General features: G+C 43.3%; 1 protein-coding gene across 1 annotated transcript; it reads left to right on the top strand.

The window, feature by feature from the left end:
- Positions 1 to 873: 873 nt before the first annotated feature.
- klf13 (Kruppel like factor 13) lies at positions 874 to 18,651 on the top strand. The gene is made up of 2 exons (XM_030765700.1): positions 874 to 1,619; positions 18,282 to 18,651. The coding sequence occupies exons 1-2, from the start codon at positions 1,172 to 1,174 to the stop codon at positions 18,599 to 18,601; spliced, it is 768 nt and encodes a 255-aa protein (XP_030621560.1). The 5' UTR covers positions 874 to 1,171; the 3' UTR covers positions 18,602 to 18,651.
- The last annotated feature ends 3,224 nt before the right edge of the window (positions 18,652 to 21,875 follow it).

Raw genomic sequence — 21,875 nt, 5'->3', positions numbered from 1 at the left:
TTCCCACAGAAAGGCCGTGCATCGTTAGCACTGAAACCCTCTTCTCTCTCACACCATGTTTTAACCCAAAACAGTAAATGTGGTCGCTTGATTTTTCACCATGTGTTTGGAATCTAGCAGCTGTTCTTTTTGCGCATTAAAATACCAATGTCTATAGCATAATATATTTTTAAATTGTGTCATTTGATAGTGTGTCTGCAGGGGATGGGAGTCACCAGAACAATTTCTCGGTTTGCGATGGTGACGGTCAACTGTACCACATGTCATTTCAAGAATTATCTCCAATCACTTGAGGACTCCTTCCACCCAATAATATTACTTGCCTTTTTGGCTGGGTAATACATTTTAACAACATAATCGGGCTAATCGATGATTTGGAACGGGCAGGTTTTCGTGTGCAAAGTAGAGGAGACGAATAACAACAGTGACAGTGGCAACGTTAACGACATTCATGACAATGACGTACACGTCCTACCGGTCAGCATAACGTGATCCATATATTACGTACAATATATATTACGTGAGTGATCCACCATTATCCATTGCTTCAGAGATATATAAAAATATTTTGATTTTACACACATACTTCATTATTTGAATGTAGTTAAAAGAGTATCTGAATACATAAAACTACAACGTCTGGTCGCTATATTGGGATTGGTTTCATTTACACGAATTCAATGAAGTTTCCCAAGCACTTTACAAAGTTTTAAGGGGCTATGTGAGGTAGGGCACTTCAGGACAAAGCATCATCCAATGAACGCACGCCCGCTCTGACGACGCTGCCAAATGCTACCGGCCGACACGCCCCCAGCATGGATACACTCAGTTCTAATCGGCGCTGTGCATACTGTCACTTTGCTGTGGAGGAGACAGCGGCCACGATGGGAGTTTTCAAACTCAATCAAGACAAGTTTTTAACCCTTTTACCGGGAGAATACATCTAAAGTGAGAAAGCGTTCCGTTGGATGCGCTCAAGGTTCTGTTCTGCATGAATTACACACAGGATGTGAATCTTGTTGAAAAGCCGGTAATTTCACTAAGTGAGTTTGCTTATGAGAGCTACCTCCACATCAGCACCACGCAAAGGGATCCACGGAGTATTTTAACCAGGTGTCATTTTGTTTGAATGTCATAAACGGAACATTTTGGGGCTATTTTCTTTAACGAAATGGATCACTTTGCAGCAGAGTGCCTTGTGTCAATGTCCAGCCGTGCAATTGTTCACGGTCCTAAAGGGAATAGGGAGATTAAACCCGAAACTGCGGCTGCTCCCAGAAACGGAGAAGAGACTAAGGAACCCTTGGTGAAAGACAACTCTTCTCTTTTTGTGGTTGCCAGAATTTTGGCGGATTTCAATCAACAAACCCCAGCCAATTTTGCCGATCAGGCTAAAATTAAAGAGGAGAGCATGCCAGCAACCCTAACAAAAGATGATGGAAACTCTGCCACACCTACCACCATCACCGCCGACTCTGCTCTTAAACAAAGAGGCAAACGATTGAGGGGTCGAATTGAGCAGGAATCCCCCCAGAAAAAGCACAAATGCCACTATTCAGGTTGCGAAAAAGTTTATGGCAAATCGTCCCATCTCAAAGCCCACCTAAGGACACACACAGGTCAGTTTCCATTGTAGCGTTTAGCCGCTTTTCAGATCTAAAATGTTAGCGACTGAAACTGGTTGGAATAAAATAGACTGAAGTGGATTTACACAAATTGATCCATTAACGTAACAGTCTATTTACGCTGATACTATGTGACCGAAAGTAAACCATACATTCTGAAACAATGTGTCTTATTTCCAGCTTAGATGATCAGCACTGCTTATGTATACAGAAGAAAAAGTGTTGTACCATTTAAGACGTTTGTTCAAGTTAAACTGAGAGATATTTAACTAAAGGAAGTAGCATCGTAAATATTGTCACGCCCATTATAAGAAGCCACAGTCAATAGCAACAGTTCTCCCCCATAATTCTCCATTGCCTCGCCTATCGTCTCTGGCGCGAACTGGGGGTGTGACCCCAGCTTCAACGTAAACGAAAAACAAACGTTGTATAAGCGATTCTCGCTATACTAACCAACCCGACACAGCGAACACATTAATGAACATTCGTCATCCTTTGTTTTTAGTAGTACTAGATTATAAATATTAGGCTACTTGCTGCTTTCAAGGGCAAGATCAGGTAAAACGCACCGTGATGTAACCAGTCATAAAATACTGTAGCATATGTTGGAACCTGCAACGTACGGACAGCCACGTTGGTATGCGAAAAGTTGACGAATCTGGCACTACTTGTCAGCCACGGAGTCACTTTGCAGATATAACGGAAAATGCTGGGATATAAACTCGGTCCGTTCCATGTGTAGATATCGTCAAAACGCGTTATTTAGCCTTTTCACTGGACAGATGCTCTTCAAGATTAAAGAAAAGGAAAATAAAAGGGGAAAAGAATGAAAGTGGGGGTTGGTTAGAATTCTGCAGTTTGCCTGTCTGACTCTAAAGCTCTTTGTTGTGATGTGCCACACCCCCGTCAGACAGACTGCCAGCTGATCTGGCCAGCAACAGACTCAGCTAGCTGAGCACAGAACAAGGAATAGGCAGAGTACAGCTCTACTTATTCCAGAGAGCACCACCCTGAAACAAGACATCAAATAATCAAGACAAGGGTGGATCAAATTTGTTTCTATATATCACATAATAACGCATATACACGTCTAGACTTTTCCAGTTAAACATATTTTGTGAATCTAAATATTAAAACAGCTAACATAGCTGTAAATATTAACCTTGAGAATGCTACCAACATGCTGCGTACTATATGCATTTCAGATGCAAGAACTAAAACATGCTTCTTGTTGTACGTGCTGTAGTACACCTTGTGCGCGGATTCACCATATATGTTACACAAAGTCCTTTGTGTCTGGGTTGTTGTCTCAGACATGACTTGTTGCTAATCACTGAGAGTGCAACACACGAGGAAAAGGCAGTCTCAGCAAGTCCTTCAGTATTGTGTGTGTGTGTTGCGTGTATGAGTCGAAAGAGTTGGGCGTTATCATGGTATGAATGCCTTTGCTGATTGCCAAGTGTACAACTGTAATAACAAAAACTTAATCTCTCTCTATCTTACTGTTGCTTGCAGTTGGGAGTGTTGCTGTGCCGTTCTATATGGGGTGTGTTCCAGCAACATTTACAGCGCTGAGCAGCTGAGCCCGTGGACTGTTACTTAATAATGGGTAGCGCAGTAACGTGTTGGTTATACTTACTGTTTGTGTATGGGCAGCGGACAAAATTAGGGATGTACTGTAATACATTAACCCCCAATCATTGTTGTACCTGTGGCTCTGGATAATCATTTATATCAGTTTAACAAATTTTTAAAAATTACCACGAAGTCTTGATATAGGAAGCTTGCATTGGCAAAACAAAATCCCTGGTGAGGAGCAAGGACATTTGAACAAAACCAACCTCACCTCTCCGTCTAGACCGGATTTTAGCCAATTACATTAGATTTCACAAAAGACTGATCCACCTGGTGCAAAAACGTGCGCAAAAACACTTGGGATTTTGTCAAGTGTAGAGTACTCATGCCTGAAAACTTGCTTATACAAAAAGAAAAGACAAAAAGAACATTTTCCCGTCTGCTTGCCTCCACAAATGACAATGGTGGAGATCGAATAATCACGTCATTGATTTTACTTATATTCCTTAATTTTTGTGGCGATATGGGATCTTGTTACCCAACGTAGCTCGGAATGTCGCAGGTCGTCATGTGGAAATTGTCTGAGCTGGACTAATGCAGCGACTGGTTTTTCTACACCTGACAATCTCTTTGCTGAATACCCTCAATTATTTTGTTCTCATAAAGTAGGATTTAGTACAGTCTGTAGTTTAGGACCTACTCAAATTATATGTTGATATATCAGTCACGAAAAAGCTAATTTAGAGAACGTTTAATACCACAGTTCAAGACACTGTGGTGTCTCGTATTTTATGGTCTACATCTAAACCCTGCCTTGCTTCCTCATTATCGATTGGGTCATTTTTCGCGTTTCTGTCTTTTGATTGGACCATGATCCAGTTGCCACATTGCGATTGGGTCGTTTTCCGGCTGAATAATGAGTGTTCCGTCTCATTTGTTTTGGTAATCAGAGAATATGGGTCATTTCAGTTCAGCAGCCCAGCCTTGGCCAATATGCTACGTCCTGGGCGCATTTCCTAAGCACTCAGCAGATTTTCCGACAGTCTCTACCAGTTGAGCAAAGAGAGAATGGATCTCTATCAGTACTCCAGCCAGATTTTTTTGCCAGTGGTGGACTAACATTTGAAGTTTTAGGAGCGCATGATCGCGCAAAAGTTCGCCGCCACGTGGGCTATTAATCAGTTTAGCGTCTGTCGCACAAAAGCTTTTGATTTGCTATAACCTGTTTAAGAAAACCAATGTGTTTCGCTTGAGTTCTGCTACTGATGAACAGTCGGTGAACCTAATTAAAGAACATTCTCTGTAATTACGCATTTGCGCTTATCTTGACCGCAGAAGGGTTTTTTTTTTGCTATAGGAAGACACCTGCTATTATTACGTTCCCTGATGGAAGATTCGGTACCTCGGCTGTGAAGAAACTGTAATTACTTGCTAACTGAAACTGTGTGCCATAGACAGTTGGTCACCATTATGTCCAGTAAACGGAGTAGGCTATATGACTATTGTTCACACTTGGGAGCAAATGCTTTAATTCCCTTTTTGAGAGTGAGGGATGGCAGTTTTGTGCTGTTCCATGTTCCAAGATAAATTCTTCATTAGGCTTGAAATTCTGCCTACACAAGTGGCATTGCTACGTGTATGGAATGAAGTGGTGAATTAACAGACGTTTTTGGAACAAGGAGTCGACCGCGCCATTTAAGCTAAATTAGCAATTATGCCTCTCTCTGTTAGATTTTCAGGCGCGGACAACATTGTTTTTCGGGTCAGTGGAAGGACGGAGTGGGACACTCACACACTGATGCAGCGTAGAAAGCCGCGAAACAAACATTCCCAGATAATGCACAGTTTAATCGCAGTATAATAATGAGCACAGACTAGAGAGCACGGTTTGTCCAGGTCGTTGTGTAAGGATTACATATTGTCGTTTGTTCTCTAATACCCTCCTCTCCCCATCCCCCCGCATATGCGAAATCTCAGTAGCTATTTCGCTGGTTTTGGATAATTTGCTAGGTCTTCAGTACAGCTAGCGGGGGGGGGGGGCAAATTCTGTCAGTCACAATAGCGCAACGACTCAATTTTTAGCGGCAGTGTCAAAGAAAAATGTTCGTATGTTCGACCAAATGATCGTTCTCTGGAGCGCTGATCCCCATCCAGCTGTCTAACTGGAGGGGGGGGGTGGGGGGAATACAGTGTTATAAAAACAAACTGGGGTAGCCAAGAGCACAGAAGTCCTCATTTGACTTAAGAAACGCCCTGAACTCTGTGCTGAAGCCTGCTTAGTGTCATTTGTCTTAATGCAACAAGAGCTGGTCAAAGAGTAGCCTACATACCATCTGCTTTCAAAAAGTCACACCAACTCTGTTCTGACTAGAGCTATGATCCGAGAGTGGTTAAGTTTGACCTTGGAGGGGGATAGATTGCAAAATACTACATAACTGTTTGTTTTAAATACTCTATCTGTGAAAGATGTTGATAAAGAGTTGCAGTCTGCATCACTGTAAAACAAGCAGTTCTGACTACTTTAGCTTCTCTGGCACTTTGTCAAGTATCAGTGTAAAGCATTCGTTTGTTAATGAACCCCAAAAGTCATCAGTATTTCTTGATTCCTTTCTTAATTTTCTATAATTCAGTCCTTTTAAACAAACTCATGTTTCTGTAATCTGTGACCTCAATGTGCTGTTTATGTGGTAGCTGTCATTTATGGGGGCATATGCTGTGTTTTTGTGCACTTTACAGTGTGATATTGACATTAGAAACAAGTGTGCTCACTTGTACAGATTTGCCTCAAAGAAAAGGGTTTGTGTTGGAGCAGATGTACAATTGTCATCAAAAGCTTGCTTTAACCATGTGGCAGTTGGCTCTAAAACGCTGCTTTGATGGGAACAGCACTCATGCAAGTGCATAATGGCTGAGCATAAACCCCTATTTTTTCTTAATGAATTGTTTAGACTTATTGTGTTTTATTTTTAGTCTGATCAACCTTTCTTTATTTTTTGTTTGATGCAGATACTTTCCTGCAATGTTTGACTGAAACATGATTAGCAACAGACTCATTGGAATGTAGCTAAGGCCCCATCTTTCCAGCTCATAATGATATTTAAACTACCCGTTAACGCAAACATCCTTTGCGTGTTGAGTCAAATTACACCAGCTTACCCGCCAACTGTTTAAAACCAAAAGTCGACAATGCTAGGTTTGAGATCTTTATTGGAGCCCTTATTGTGAAAACAAAACCCAAGTGTGAAATGCACTAGGCCATCCCCAGTAATCCTGTGGTTCTAGAATGTTCCAGCTGTATGAATGACCCTTAGTTGAACTCTCAGGAGTTCTGACACATCTTAGGTTGTCATTACACCGGGCTGTCTATTGTGGAAAAGAGACCTTTGTACACGCAGGAGAGGAAAAATGGAAAACACAGTCATGCAAAAGCAGGTTACAAGGCTGCTCATCTAAAAAGCAAGTCACTCATGTCACTAGACCAATGGAAGCAGTTGAAGATTACCTTTGAGAACAGGCCCTGGGGTGTTAAATGTGATCATATATCTGTGCCACGTTTGTCTAAGTGACCGCTATTATAGATGGTGTTTGTCTAAAACGCTCTTTTGTATGGTATGCGTTTATATGGTATGTGTTGACAGGAGTCATTTTATAACTTCTTCATTAATAGGACACAGTATGTAATCAGAGGAGGAACAAGCCGAATGTTCAGTGCCATGTCCACGGATGGTTATGTAGTGGGTGGTGGTCCCTCTGTGAAATAAACTCTCACAGAACTGGAATGGCACAAGTTCCTCTGCAGAGAGAGGAAGTGACATGGTTAGAGGATTGAAAAGAATGAGACTCTGACGCATCTTGGGTAATTCAGTGTGGGCAACGCTGTTTTTCTCACTCTTTAAAACGCCTGATTTACTTGACATTTCAAACAGAGCCTCAGCTTGTTGTCTTGTGGCTTGTCAAGTGCAGCTTCAAGTGGTCCTAGTCTTTTCTGCCTAAAAAATTCTTTTGTAAATACTGAATGAAAAATACGATTATGTTTTATGGAATGCGAATTATCTTCTCATTGTAATATATCCTTTTTATTTTATTTCAGTTTACTGCTTTTGTGCATGACGTCTCAGCTGTCTGCAGAGTAGTTTTTTTCTGTCTAATATTTGATCTAATCTCCATTTGCTTATAAGCCTCAGAGTCACTGTACACTCAGCTTTTGACTAGGTTACACTGTGTACAAGAAGCCACTTAAAATCTGTTACACCAAACCAAGACTTGTTTGAAATTTTCATACATAAGACATAATTGTGAAAAAAAAACACCACTGTTAAATTAACTCCGGGTGTTGAATTGTCACTGAAGGTGTTAACACAGAGAGTGTATATAGGAGTCCACATGGACTCAAATACACACCCTTAGTATTAATGTAACTCTTTTTTTGCTTTGTAAAAGTTAGTGCTCAATAAGTTCGTTTGGTTCTTAAATTGGTTTGAATGGCAAACCCATGACAGAGCTGCACGATACGGAATTTAGCATGTGGGTCCTTTAGCTCAGTGTAAAGCTCTTTCCCCCACCTGTAATCTAATATGTCTTTAGTACAACTCATAATATCATCTGCGCTTATTCAACATCCTCATTATCCTCATACAGACATATGACTTTAAGATTATTCTAATAACATTTTTTTGTGTACCAGACCTATTTTAGAGTTTTGATTATAACACTGTAACACAGAGGACATAAAATACCATTCAGAGTCATTTAAAATGGCAGCCCAGATCTTGTGACTCGTGACTTAAGTGTGCTGTAAGCAGTAGGTTAAGTAAGATGGCCTCCATGCTCCTAGAGGCCTGTCTTTATGTGGTGGTTTTTGTTTTGTTTTGTTTTGTTTTTCTTCTCCTCTGCCCTGAATCAGTTACCATGAGCAAGAAGAGTAGTAAGACAAGGCGGACACGAGGTTACATGTGGAATACAAATTGCTCATTATGCTATGAGCAGTTTCAGTGCTGGGAAACCACAGCAGGTTTAGGGGTCTAAGGTTAGCAGACAGCTTTGTCTGAGCTCCTGGAATTGGAAGGGGTGGGGGTTCCCCTCCGACCTGAACAATCGTCCTAAGCTATGGAAAATGGGACGATAATGCTGCAAATGGACACGGGAGATAGGATAAAGCAGATTTACGGGGACAGGATCTATAAAATACAATATGTCAGCTGAGGCTAGGGGGTTTTTTTTTGTTGCAAACGTAGTCCATATTAACTGCTGCAGACAAAGCCACATGTTGGCATTTTCCGCTGAGTTTGTTCAATCACAGTCTGTAATGAGGAAGATTTCTATCTGTGGGAACATTACAAGCTGGACAACATTTTTTTTTTTTTTGTGGAAAGACTGCTTTGCCACGCAGTGCCTTGCTTGCTTGTGTTTTTCCCCTTTCTTGTCATTGGAATGTAATGAAGTAATGAAGTATGGAATATGCACTTACTATAGACTCAGAGATGGCCCCTTGATGAGCTCATTAAAAGTTATGTCTTTTTTTCTGAAGGAGGAACTCTCACTATTCTTATTGGGAGGCCTTCTCTATCCCTCGCTGTGAGGGTCCTCACGAAAGACCCACCCACTCCCTGCATGAGTCTAAGATACACTTCACTTCCAATCACCTACAGAACCTTGTTAAATCATTCATATAAACAAAAGCCATAACGACATATTTTACAGTCAGTTTGCCTTTTTGTTTTCGCCTCAAATCTACATGTTCCTCACAGTTCTCCTCTGCATTGTTCACTGGAGGCCCTGGAGTACCACCTATGGAGTGTGAACAAAATGTACATGTGACATTGTTCCTCGCTGGGTTGTGGAGTGCACAAGCATGCATACAGAACAAATCTCCAATAAAGATGGTATGGTGAACTCAGGCAGGGATAGCCTGAGGACAGCCCAACCAACAGTACCTTTTTGGAACGTAATGAGCAGAAGATCTGAGAGATCATATGGATTTGATGTACAGGACTTTTCCAGTCAGCTGTGTGTTTATGGTCTGTAGTACATTGTGGATTCCTGTGGAGTCAGACAGACCTCTGTCACACTCCAGAGCTCTCACGCTAGGGTGTAAACTGGGTATTCCTGTCCCGCTTGGGTTGCCACCCTTACCCCAAACACAGTGCTAAGCTGTAACTCTGCTCAACCCAGTAGGTCAGATGTCCCCACCCTGTGGCTTGTGCCAACTTTCCATTACGTTTTCCCAGGTCTGCGCTGCCCTGAAACATGCGGTTAGATGACGTTTTGCCTGGGGGTACGCTTTGGCATGATCCACCTGCCCACTATCTGTTCCGGGCCAGACGTTACTTAATGGTTTCCGGTTTAGACAAATATCAGTGAGGGTGGCTTATTGGAATGTCGCTTACCTTATGTATTTTTGGAAACCTGTTTATATAAACATGCAAATTATGTTAATATGATTTTTGTTACAGATGTAAAGAACTACTTTTTGAATATTTTTTTTTTCTATCATATAGGCTATTGTCAAAGTACCAGATGGATTTTTAGCTGAAAAAACGGTTTTTGAGTGAAATCATACATCTCGATATCTTTAGATCTGTTTGGAAATCCACTTCATTCCACACATGTAAATGAACTGGAACTGGCCCTCTCTATTCTAGCAAAGCAGTGCTGCCAGCCTCGTTTCTCTCTCTCTCTCTCTCTCTCTGTCTGAGCACTGAGAGCATATGGGGTTTGAGATGCTCTATCCTTATGAATGTATCATCATCTTCTTGATGTTCGCCCATATACAGTCATGCACGACTCATAAATCTGACTGCAATATAGCACTGTTTTTTTCCCCATGTGAAAACCATGTGTCTGTGCACTCAGCAATAATGAGAGCCCAACATAAGGCTTCTTACTGTTACCTCTGTTACATGTGCGATTCCAAGTTGTGCTCCTGTGGACCTACTGGACCGCACACCGCACACTGCTCCTCCATCTCAGCTCTAAAAACCCTTTATTCAACTTAACGTTTAGAAACGTGCCGTCTGAGTTTGGGCAAGAAAGGATGGGACAAAGCCGCCCATAGTTAAATGGACGTGGATTTCTCCTGGGCCACTGCCAGGATTTCAGACCTCTTATACTGACTTTTACAGCCCAGTGGGCTTATGTGTTCTTGACTTAGCTTTTATAAAAGCTACTCTGTTTCTTCCCTGCCCCCTTGCTCTATGTGCCCTGTAAGACTTAAGAGAAAGAACTGGTGCAGTGTTGTCTGTTGCCTGGCCTTGTCCTTCTCACTGGTCTTTACTGGAGTGGTGTGAATTACCCTGGGCAGGAAAAGGGGGATCTGGAGCTTTTTGTGGCTTTGCATTTTTCACCTTCCTGATGTGGGAACCAGTGTGGGAAAGACTGTCACGCTAGCACAGCAGCTCCGCAGCGAGTGAGACGCGGTGTACAGTACAGTGAGGCATGGGGGGTTGGGTAGGAACGCAGGGATCTACTGTCAATGCCCTCCATTGATGTAGGTCATTCGTTCAACTGCATTCACAGGCAATCTGATTTGCGTGTTCAGCTGCAACTGCAGCAGCAGCAAGTCTCATTGTTGATTTAAAGGAAAATCTAAATTAGAGGAAGAGAGAGAGATAGAGAGAGGGAGAGAGAGAGAGAGAGAGACCGTGGGTACATTCCCTCTCTAAAAGGGGTATTTACCTTAACTCCTGTCTGTGAGCTGGTTGGTCCTTCACTGTGTGTAATAAATCAGAAACTGAGGGATTGCGGTTAGTGAGGACAATGAGGCGGGGCCAGAGGGGAGATGAAAAGAAACATTGAATAGACATATACTGGCTCCAGGTGGGGGGAGGGGATGGCCCTGCTATTTCACATATCGAGGTAAAAAGACCCCCCCCCCAAACATCTCACACACACACACACACACACACCACACTGAATAGTTTGTGTACTGGAAGTCTTCGTTAGATTTTCAGGGTCAAACAGCTTTTCAGTCCAGAGTCAACAGTTTTTTTTGGTAGAACATTTTAACAAGTATTTATACAAATGTGAGTAGATTTTTTTTGGTCTTTTTTTTAATGGAGTGAATGCTGTGAGTGTAAAGCCTGGGTGAGGGTTGAGGTCAGGGGTGAGCTGCAGGTTAGGTTAAAGTTACAGGCAGATTTAAGTTTCGATTGAAGTCTCTTGTCATGAAACACCAACATGCGCTCAGATTCTTATTGGAGCAAAAAAAAAAAAAAAAACAAGAGAGAGAAAAAAGCAGCACGCTGCTAGAATGTGAGTCACGGATGATGGGGCATCTCTCCGCCCCCCTACCCATGTCAGGGCCTCTGAAGACATAAACAGCCAGTTAAGGGTACAACTGTCTCCATGTCCTTAGTTAACCAAGGTTTAAAACGATCAGGTGCTGGTGCTTGCAGCTAAAAAGGCTACCGGGCCGTTGGTAGTGCAGTCCAGGCCTGTGAGGAGGTCCACTCAAGGTAATTGATGAGGAGGAAGAGATGAAATGACTGATGCAGTGAGACATGTTTGTGTGGTGAGAGATAGTGAGAGAGCTTAGAGGAGGCCAGCTGGGAGAGAGGGAGAGAGAGTCTGGCTTCCCGCTCTGTGCATGTGTCTGAGAGGGGCAGAGAGAGTGTCTGTGGTAATGCATAAGTAGTGGAGAAAAGGGAGGAGTAGGTTAGACTGAGTTATAGTTATCACTGTGTAGCTCACAGGTCTTATTCAAATGCTTGACTTTGGCTGCTCTCCCACCATCAGTGTGGCTGGTGCTATTGTTCTCCGCCCACAAGCACAAAAAAATGAGAGAGAGATCGATGTACAATTCAAAAGCGTGGTTCATTGTTGTTTTTTCATCTAAGACAAAAAGAGGATGATGAATTGATCGTGGCTTTGGCGAGCCTTGTCTCTTGCCACGCCCAATTCAGTCTTGATCATTAGGCCTGACCTACCCATATGGTTTTGTTAACCCACGGTTCCATAAATGTTAAACTACTCTTGAAGCCCTGAACTGAATGAAGACAGTACTGAGAGGTTGACTTGAAACTTGCTCTAAGGCTAGACTGTCTCTACAAACACACACACATACACACACACACACACACACGGACACAGGTTTTCAGATATGTGCTACTCTAATAGCAAGTGGAGAATTCTGTAATCTGGTTATAGTTTCACTTTGTCCACACGCAACTCTCAAGACCTTCACAGAACTGATATGCGTGTTGTGTCTCCTGGTGACGTACATGGTATGCTTATACACGTTGACCAATAGCAGATGACCATTCAGTGGTAGTCATCATTTTATTACATTCTGTTTATGAGCCAGTGTTTTATGTTGCCATGGTGTACTGTTGAATCATCATGTTCCTGAGCTGGGTGTGCCCCCCCCCATAACATGGTCACCGAGTCAACTAAGTACACCCTCTTCCATGCTGCCTTGCTGCAGTGGCTGATGAGGTCATCGAGTGAGCGTGGCAAGGATGGAGGGGTCTGCCACGGCAGCCGTGTCCTGTCATTAACCCACAGTGGAGCGCCAGGGCCTGGTTGGCTCTCGACTGGCCCTCGGCCACAGCCATAAACACAGAAATAAATTATAGCCCTCGTCTGGTTCCGCGGTGCCATTTTCAGCTCAGGTTTCCCTTGTGTGCCACTGATCCAAAACCGGGCACTCTTCTCAGAGAGCATGGAAAAGTGTGCCGAGAAACCTTCTTTTCAGCATGTCTGACTGAACATCTTCAGATTCTGGTTCATGCCCTGTTTCCTCCAAAAACCCTCTAAACATGACTTTATCCCTTTTTGAAACTGTTTGCACCATGGTTTGCTTTTCTCTCTCTGTGTTTTTTATGGGAGGCCGTGAGGAGAGAAACGTAGAGGCTGAGTTCGAACTGATAGGAGTTTCATGATAAATAAATGAATTCTATCCATTGATGTAGGACGTAGAATGACAGACTGCAGATTGTGTCGTAGTCCAACAAACAGGTGAAGCTAATTGAACTTTTGATAAACCACAGGCCACCATTAAATTCATGAATGGCCAGAATTCGCTTGAATCTGCCTATGCTCATATTAAAAATGTGGAGGAACACAATACTACAAAAGTATGTGTTTAGGCATATGGAGACACCCACAGCAACCCAAACTACAGATACTTATGTCATTTTACTGAAACGAACACCCAATCAAAATCTGAATACTGTCTCAGTGCTTTGATAAACAAGGTCATCGACTGAGACCTGCGGAGGAAATTCTCTTATCTGTCTAGTCTTCTTGATAGACACAAGCAATCAGTGGTAACTGTCTGCTGGGTGACAATAACTGAGGAGTTAATAGAGATGAGTGTTAGGAAAAGCTCGTTATGGAGCTTGTTTGAGGGCATCCTCAGCAATCATGTCTGTTTATAGCTCTTGTTTCTCCAGAGTGCGGGCTGGAGAGAGTTTTTTATAAGGTTTACTGAGGTCGCAGAAGACCCATTAACCTTCCAACCGCCGACTGTGCTCAGGAGCTGCCCATGGCTGGGCAAACCAGAGGAATTTTATCTCCTCTGGAAAGTGATGCTGGTAGCTCTTGTTGGAACAGGTTAGCGACGCAAAGTCTTGAGAAATTTTGCTTTCGCCGTCCAGATGAGTGTGCATGGGTTTACGCGTGCGATCAGATATCTGAGTAACAGATGGTTCTCAGAGCTGAAAAGCCCCCTCTCCCATGTCTCTGAGTGAACCTTCTCAATACCCATTCAGAGCAATATCGATGTAATCGGGCTGCAGTATATGCAATGTATTCATGCGCTGGGAAAGAAAAGAGGATGAGCACTTTATTTACCGACCCAGTGGCCCCGAAGGGGAACAGTTATATAACTCTGCTACCTGTGACATAATCGGAGAGCCTCTGAGGGAGACACTGGCGCTTAGTTAGCCGAGGTGCTCCGTGATGTAACTGCTTCTCCGGGTAACTGGGTCACTATGTTCGTTAGACAGGCGCTCCAATCCAAAGCTTCCCTAATTACTCCTGCCTGCTTCTACGAAGGCATGGCACACACTGTGCTCTGGCAATGCGCCAAATGACGAGACTAGCCAATGGGCAGGCCCGTTCGTCACGAGTGGGCGGGGACATCAGCCTCGTCTACAAGCAAAGCGGAGAATGAAGTAGAACGCATTGAGTGGTCGATGGGAATGTATTTTTTTTTTTTATAAACTCATTGACTTGTGACCGGGTGCTAAAAGCTTGTTTGTCATGGCATGGCTCCACTACGGGCAGTGGTTTGCCTATTGTTTTCATAATGGAACAAAAGGGGAGGTTTTCAAAGCCTTCCCACTGTCCCCAGAGTTTGGCTTATATTATGCTTATAGAGTCAGCTTCCCCCCACGTTACGAAACCGCAAAACACACGGATTCCGTGCCCTGCTAGCCTTTCTCCTAAGTCTTTAATTGGGTCCCATGACCGGGAGTACACAGATGTACGAATGTTAAAGTCTGTGGTAATTGAAGTTCTATATGACCAGCCTCGTCAGAGATGGGCTGACAAAACAGAAAGTTCTAAGCGCAGCAGTTTTTGAATGGAGGCTCAGGCTTGTTTTAGAAACATGGTGACATAGCCTGCCACTTTTTGTGTGGCTTTTTTCTCCTGACTAAATGCATGAGTGACCCCTCTCCTGGCCCTCAAGAGCTTTCTGGACAGTCACCATCATCAGCTCTGCAGAGAATAGACTCACACTCTCTCCTAATTGGGGGAAAAAAACCTCTAGAATGATCCTCAAAGTGTGATGAGTGTGGTCTATCCCTCTAGTAGTAAATGACACATTGATGTTCTCGGTTGCCTCTTTATAAATATTTATTAACATCTAACTTTGAGCATGTTGTAATAACTTGTCCTTGCTTCTTATAAATGTGTGTAAACGCCTTACGATGACTTACACCAAGTAAACAAAACAATATACCCACTCTGTGAGCAAATATACTGATTCTTTCAGATTTTCTTTTAATAACAAAATCAGCTAAATCAATTTAAACTAGGATAAGGAGCTTATGTCTGCTTATAACTTCCGGGTATTTTGGTGCATTATAACTGCCTCATAATGAATTACACAGTTTGGTTTTTGAGGCATAAATGACACCAAATGGTTTATGTTTCCCCAATGTCAGTATATTCCATATATTACACTTAGGGTAGATTAATATTGTTGTTAACTGTGTGAACTCTAGAACACACGTTTCAGACTTATATTGGTTTTAGTTGAATGATATAGCAGAACCTTGTATCAACGTTGATTGAACGATATTAGTACCTACAATGGAGCGCTTTTGCCTGGTTTTGTCGTCAATTTCTGTCATGCTGTTGTGTTGTGCTCTTGTGATATCTCTCCTGCATCATCACAGTCGTGCTGAGCTCTCTGGTGACTGGTGAAATATTGATGGCACTGGATCTGTTACCTTAGCTACTGGTCTGCCTTTGCACACAGGGACCGGCATACCACACACTTAGACCCATAACTCACACTCTATCTCCTCATTTTACTACAAGCCTTCTTTTATTAATCCAGCAGTAAATCAGAGACTCGTTCTTCTCCTCCCTCCATGCAGGGTCTCTCACGGGCCAATGTAATTTAGGTTTCCACTGTTTCTCTAAGAAACTGGGCTAATCTTAGACTTTGTCTCTTTTTGTTTATATTTGCAGATGATGGTGGGGTCCAGGATGTTTAAACAAGGTCAAACATGAATGGCCCTTTGGATTCATTCTGTAGCTTGTATCTGTTCTGTGGGATAATTTAGAGAGAATTAAAACTGTGTGTTTTTGTATATATTCATTTCGGAATGTGTATGTGCCTTGAGTGCTTATGTGTGTAGCCAATGAGAGTCATATGATGGGTGTGTTTTCATAGGAGTACAGTTCTGACATCTGATTTGCTTACTTTTATTTACTGGGAGAGCTAGAGTTCATACACTATATAGGTGGAGATTTTGTTTGTTAATACACAGTATATTTGTGTAGTTTATGTGTGTGTTAAGGGATTTTTTTGTGTACGTGAGAGTCTGGATAACGAGGGTGTGTGTGTCTGTGGGTGTGCATGCAGTTTTTGTTTGTGCGTGTGTGTGTGTGTGTGTGTGCATGTTTGTGGTGTACAGAGTCTGCCCCTTTGAGTGTATCAGGAGGTGAGGCTGTCTGGATACAGATGCAGTCTGGGAAAGTCTAGACATGTTCTCTCTACTTATGGTTCCTTTTCAGTAACCCACTTCTGGTTGGGAGGGGGAAAGGCACTCCCACCCCCAAAGTCAGTATACGTTTACCATCACGTATGTGCGTTTGATGTCTCCATTTTCCATCGCGGCTTTGAGAAAAACCACAAAACAAAGACAGCTATATATACAGTGTGAGATCTTGTGTGTGCCTGTTCTGTCCAATTTAACAGAGTAATGACGGAAATGGCTGCGACTTTTCTTCCCCTCTACATATTTGCTTTTCAAACCTCCAGCGTCACAAGATGAACAGATATAAGCGCGTACATTACCGTTTCATTGGGGAAGTTGAACAACGTAGCATTCATAACCTGTTCTAGCAAATTGCCCGGATCTTTTTCTGTAAGCATAACAAAGAGAGAAAAATTCTGCATTTAACATGGTAAAATTAGAACAGAGTGCCATGCTATTGTCAGGCAGAAAACCACTGAGATGGAACTAAAATGAGTCCTTTAGCAGACACGTTTGCCACAGGGAGCACAAAATGCTGGAGTTAGGGCAGTATCCACTCTTTCCAAATGAAAATTGTAAGGAAACCACACCAAGATATATAGTTCCATCTGGCTTTGGCTCGATTTGTGTCAAAGCCTAGTTTTATGGCCTGATGGAGGGGGTGGGGGTGGAGAGTATAACTCCCTTTACACTAGCTCGCTGATAGCTACATGTTGGAAGAGGAGTATGGTACTGGTCTTAAGATTATTAGTGTCTGAACACTGTCTAATTAGATTGTGTGGCTGGGTACTACCGCTGCTTGACGCCCATGTTTCGGGTTATTCTTTCTTTACGTTTTTGTTTTTTTGTTATTTTTTGGGGGGGGGGGCATTTTTGAGTTAGTCCTCTGAGAACAGTAAGTGAGTGTTTACCATGTTTATCAAATTTGTTAACTCAATCACTGAACTCACGATGTCCTACTGAAAGTTCCAGGAGTTTACAGTGTCCACTAATTCCCTTATAGTTAGCCGGCTAAAATGATGCAATGCTGGTTAGTCCGGAACATATAGCTCATTCTTTAATGCTCCACATTCCTCGTTAAATGTCTCCTACATAGTTCAGTGCTGGTAAGGACCATTTCATAGGCTGTATGCCTGCAGAGAAAAAGAGAAGGATCGCTACCTATTCTCACCTGTGACTTGGAGAATTCCAAATTTTATTTCATCTGTGGCAGATGAATTTGAATGATCTTTGTCTTTGATGTAAAGCCTTATTTGATTTTGGCAGTCAACAGATCTTTTTGAGGCTGGATGCCGTGAGAGCATTGTGTATGTGGACATTTTGTGTCTTCACTGTGAGGGAGAGAGAGAGAAACGGAGAGAGAAAGAGAGCGAAAGAGAGAGAGAGAGAGAGAGAGAGGGAGCACAGGTATGAGGGGGCTGTGTATATGTGCAGACATTAAATGGGGGCCATGCAGGATACAAAGGGCACGGCAGGATTCGGCTGCTCTGAAAGACGCCTTTGTCTACGTAAAGCATGAAAAAAAAAGTGAAAGAAAAAAAAAACAGTCAGACTTAGATCAGCTGGTACAGCCCTACTCTGTTAATTACCATCAGTGACATACAGCAGTGTCAACGACTTTTGGCTTCCTTAACACCTTTTTGTGGACTCAGCACACAAATTGAAATTCCTTCCAATCAGAATCCGACATATGTGATTTAAAAATAGAAACAGGCAAGACAAAGTTCAAGATCCCTGGCTTGATCTCTTCGTTTTAAGATCACCCCACTTTCAAAGTGACTACAGCGCCCAGCCATAATCCATGTGTACAGTGTAACGTATAGGTTATGATAATGTATGTTTTGAAAATATCCTCATTATATGCCAATCTTTGTGTGCCGGTGTTGGGTAAACTCTGAGAGCCGTATTGTCTGTTCTGCACTGACAGGAGAACGGCCTTTTCCGTGCACCTGGCCCGACTGCAGTAAGAAATTCGCCCGTTCAGACGAGTTGGCCCGGCACTACCGCACCCACACCGGCGAGAAGAAATTCGGCTGTCCCCTCTGCGACAAACGCTTCATGCGGAGCGACCACCTGATGAAGCACGCCCGCCGTCACTCCGACTTCCAGCCGGCCATGCTGAAGAGGCAGCCGGGGGCGGCAGGGGGAAGCGCAAACGCCCGACCGGGTTCCCTCAGCGACTACAGCCGCTCAGATGCCTCCAGCCCCACCCTCAGCCCCACCCTCAGCCCAGCTAACTCGCCTTAAACCCCCAGCCGCACTTTCTGCCATCTGTCCCTGGGGCTCCAGGCTGCCCACCCCCCCCTTTTTTTTCTCTTTTCTGTCTCCCTTTTTTTGATAATTCTAGTGTTGCACAGTTGTTGGCAACCCCCCTCCCTCTTTGCTAATCCCTTGCTTGCTGTGGTGTACTGTAGTGTACATAACTGCTTCTTGTAGTGCAATTTCATGTGCAACCTAAAAGGTAGAAAAAAAAAAAGAAAATCAAAAAATGATATGCCTTTCCCAAATGGCAATATATACACGATGTACCATATGTCTGTATTTTTCTAGCCTCTCGCCACAGCTAGGTTCTCCATTGTGTTTTTTTCTTTTCTTTTCTCTTTGTGCGTTTGTTTATACATTTCTTTTTTAAAGTAGAAACAATAGACATAGATATTAACAGATGTATAATTTTTTTTTTCATTTGTTTTTGACCTTTGATTTAAAACGGGTGAGGGAGAGAGGCAAACACACATCAGGATTCAAGACAGTTTCTATTTTTTTTTTTTTTGTTGTTCCTTTAAATATTCACCTCGACTGCACAAAACAAACATCACTTTACTCTGAAATTCAACAGAGGTTGAATTTTGCGCCCTGCTCAGGGAAGGCCTCGTTAGCTTGAAAGAATGAACATGATGAAGAGAAATTCATACATTAAAAAAAAACAGCCTTACACTCAACTAAATTTGCACTCTTTTCCTTTTGTTTTCTTTGTTGGTTTTCACATCAGGGGAAACAAACTCTGGGTTAACCGTCATGATAACTCAAAAACAAATATTTTGATCCTCCTGCCTGAAAGACGTGGCATAACAGCTCATCCCAGATACTAAGAGGACTGGAATACAAGTCATTGTGCTTTTTAAAGACTGGAATTAACATGTAGAAACACGTTAACTTTTTGTTTTGTTTTTTTTCCCCTTCCTTTCAACGTAAGCATTTACAAGATCATCCTTTTTGCTCTTTTTTCTGGTAGCCATAATTCCCGGACTCTTCATTTCAAAGGGAGTCCTCTTCATGCCGTCTGAATGTAGGTGATCACACGCTCGTTATGTGTTGAGCCCGCCCAGCCGGGAGGTGGCTGACAGCACCCCAGGTTTCCTCAGAGGTCAAAAGATGCACCCTTAAAATGAGGAGGATGAAGTTTTAAAGCAGCTGTTTCCTCAATAGGGACTGCACATCTATCAACTTCAGGGTTTCACAATGCAACACAACACACACACACACGCAGAAAAAGAGAGAAAGGGAGTTGTGTGGAGGAGCGCAGAGGAGGTGTAAATGAGCTAACAGTGAGTTTTTCTGCCAGCGATAACCTCTGGAGAGAGCCAGGCTGGGATATTGGCAGTCTCTTAGGTAACAGCAGACGCCCTGGCTCCCTGCCCTGCCCTGCCCACAGACCGACCGACAACCCCCCACCACCACCCCCCAGTCCCCCCCCCCCCTTTCTTCCCCTCCTCTTCCTCCTATGTGGCCCAAGTGCTTAGGAAGCGGCTGCATCCCACACAGCTCTATTCATAGCACACCAAGGAGGGAGTGACACACCGCTGCAGCTCTAGCTTTTCCTGCTTGCCTTATAAACTCTACCTGGCTCTCCGAGAGAGAGAGAGAGAGAGAGAGAGAGAGAGAGAGAGAGAGGCAGACTTCAGAGCCAAACCACAGGGAGGGATACCCCTGACTGGCTTGATTTGGGTCAGACCTCTGCAGTCTCTGGCCTAAGCTAGGCAGAGCAGGGTTAGATCACTGTGGTAGGAGGCCTCCATAAGAACAAAGGCAGCTATCTGCAGGAGGCAGGAAGGAGAGGGCTTGACCCAGAGAGACACAGATAAAGAGGGAAGGATTATCATGAGTCAAGCAGTCCAGCGGAAGAGACACCCAGTCGGTTTCTCCCTAGAGGGACACACCCTGCTCTTCTCCTCTCCTCTCCTCTCCTCTCCCCTCCTCTCTGGTCCTGTTTTCTACTCTCTTCTTCTTTCCTCTTTTCCAGTCTTCTCTTCTTTCCTAACTTGTGCTCCCCTCTCTAAGAGAAGAAAAAGTATCCCAGGATACCTCATTGAGACACAGAGAGGAAAATAACCTCTGCTGATTGGCTACAGTCCAAGTTCTGAAACACTGGGCTCTCTGAAAAAGGAAGTAGAACCCCAAATAACAGAGGACTGAAAGAAAGCAAAGAGGCAGAGACAATGAGCTTGAAATGTTATCAGAATTGAGGAGAATTTTGCCTCAAGATGTTATCTTGACCTGTATCTCAGAGTGGAAGGAAAAATGTACTCATTCTACAGCTGTTTAGAAGCACAGGGAATGTTAGTGTGTCTCAGACAGAACCGGTAATATGTTTCTTTGAATGACACTTCAGTTTTTTTGTTCACAAGCACAGGGAACTCTTCAAACACACACACTTTTTTACTGCTGTGACATTGGTGAGGCAATTCAGCATGTCACAAACTTCATTACCTCAGTGTACAATTAAACCAGCCGCTTTCAAACTTGACTCTCATTTAAAGGGGGCTGCATGTTCTTGTAAAAAAGAAAAAAAAAGAAAAAAAAAGAAATACAGATGTCGTTACCAAATTTCGTTTGTGAATTCACACATATCATTTAAAAGTGAGGAGGGATTTGCCATGTTTTGCTTGCTTTTGCCTGTGAGGAAGAAACTGAGGTTGGCGTGAGAATATTGCCTTGTGTTTCTAGCCTCACACATGCCCCGCCAGCTCAGGCAGAAGGCTCACAAAACGCTCCAGGAATACAGGCACCACTGTCTAAACTATGGTGGTGCCTCCGATCTGTACCACACATACACACTCACACAGTTTCAGCAATGTTACATGTACATACACTCTCACCAACCATTCACAAAAGTCATGCCAGCCTGTCTAAGCTTTCCGGCAAATTCTCTTACCTCTGTTACCCACCCCAGCCCCCTATATCTGCCCACTGTGGAGAGGGGCAGGGGAAGGGAGCTCCAGAATGGCCCAGCTGGATGAGAAGTGTCCCTGGGTCGGGGGAGCAGGTGGAGGCCTGTGAATACTGGGCCTTGTCCCTGTAGCCCCCTCACTAACCCCCCCACCCACCCACTGGGGGCCCCCCTCTCCCAAACCCCTTCAAAAAAAAACCAAAAAAAAAGGAAAGAAAAAAAAAGCGCATAATCAGATCTTTCTCTCCACTTCGCTGTAAAGAAAAACAGCCCTAATGAAAATATCCTCTATCATGGCCGGATTATTCTTGCAATAATACGCAAGCTAAACTCACTTCGCAGTTAGATAACCTC

Source organism: Chanos chanos, chromosome 2, assembly GCF_902362185.1.
Source record: "Chanos chanos chromosome 2, fChaCha1.1, whole genome shotgun sequence".
Lineage (NCBI taxonomy): Eukaryota > Metazoa > Chordata > Actinopteri > Gonorynchiformes > Chanidae > Chanos > Chanos chanos.
The sequence above is the reverse complement of the archived record's forward strand: the minus strand, read 5'-3'. Positions and strand labels throughout refer to the sequence as shown.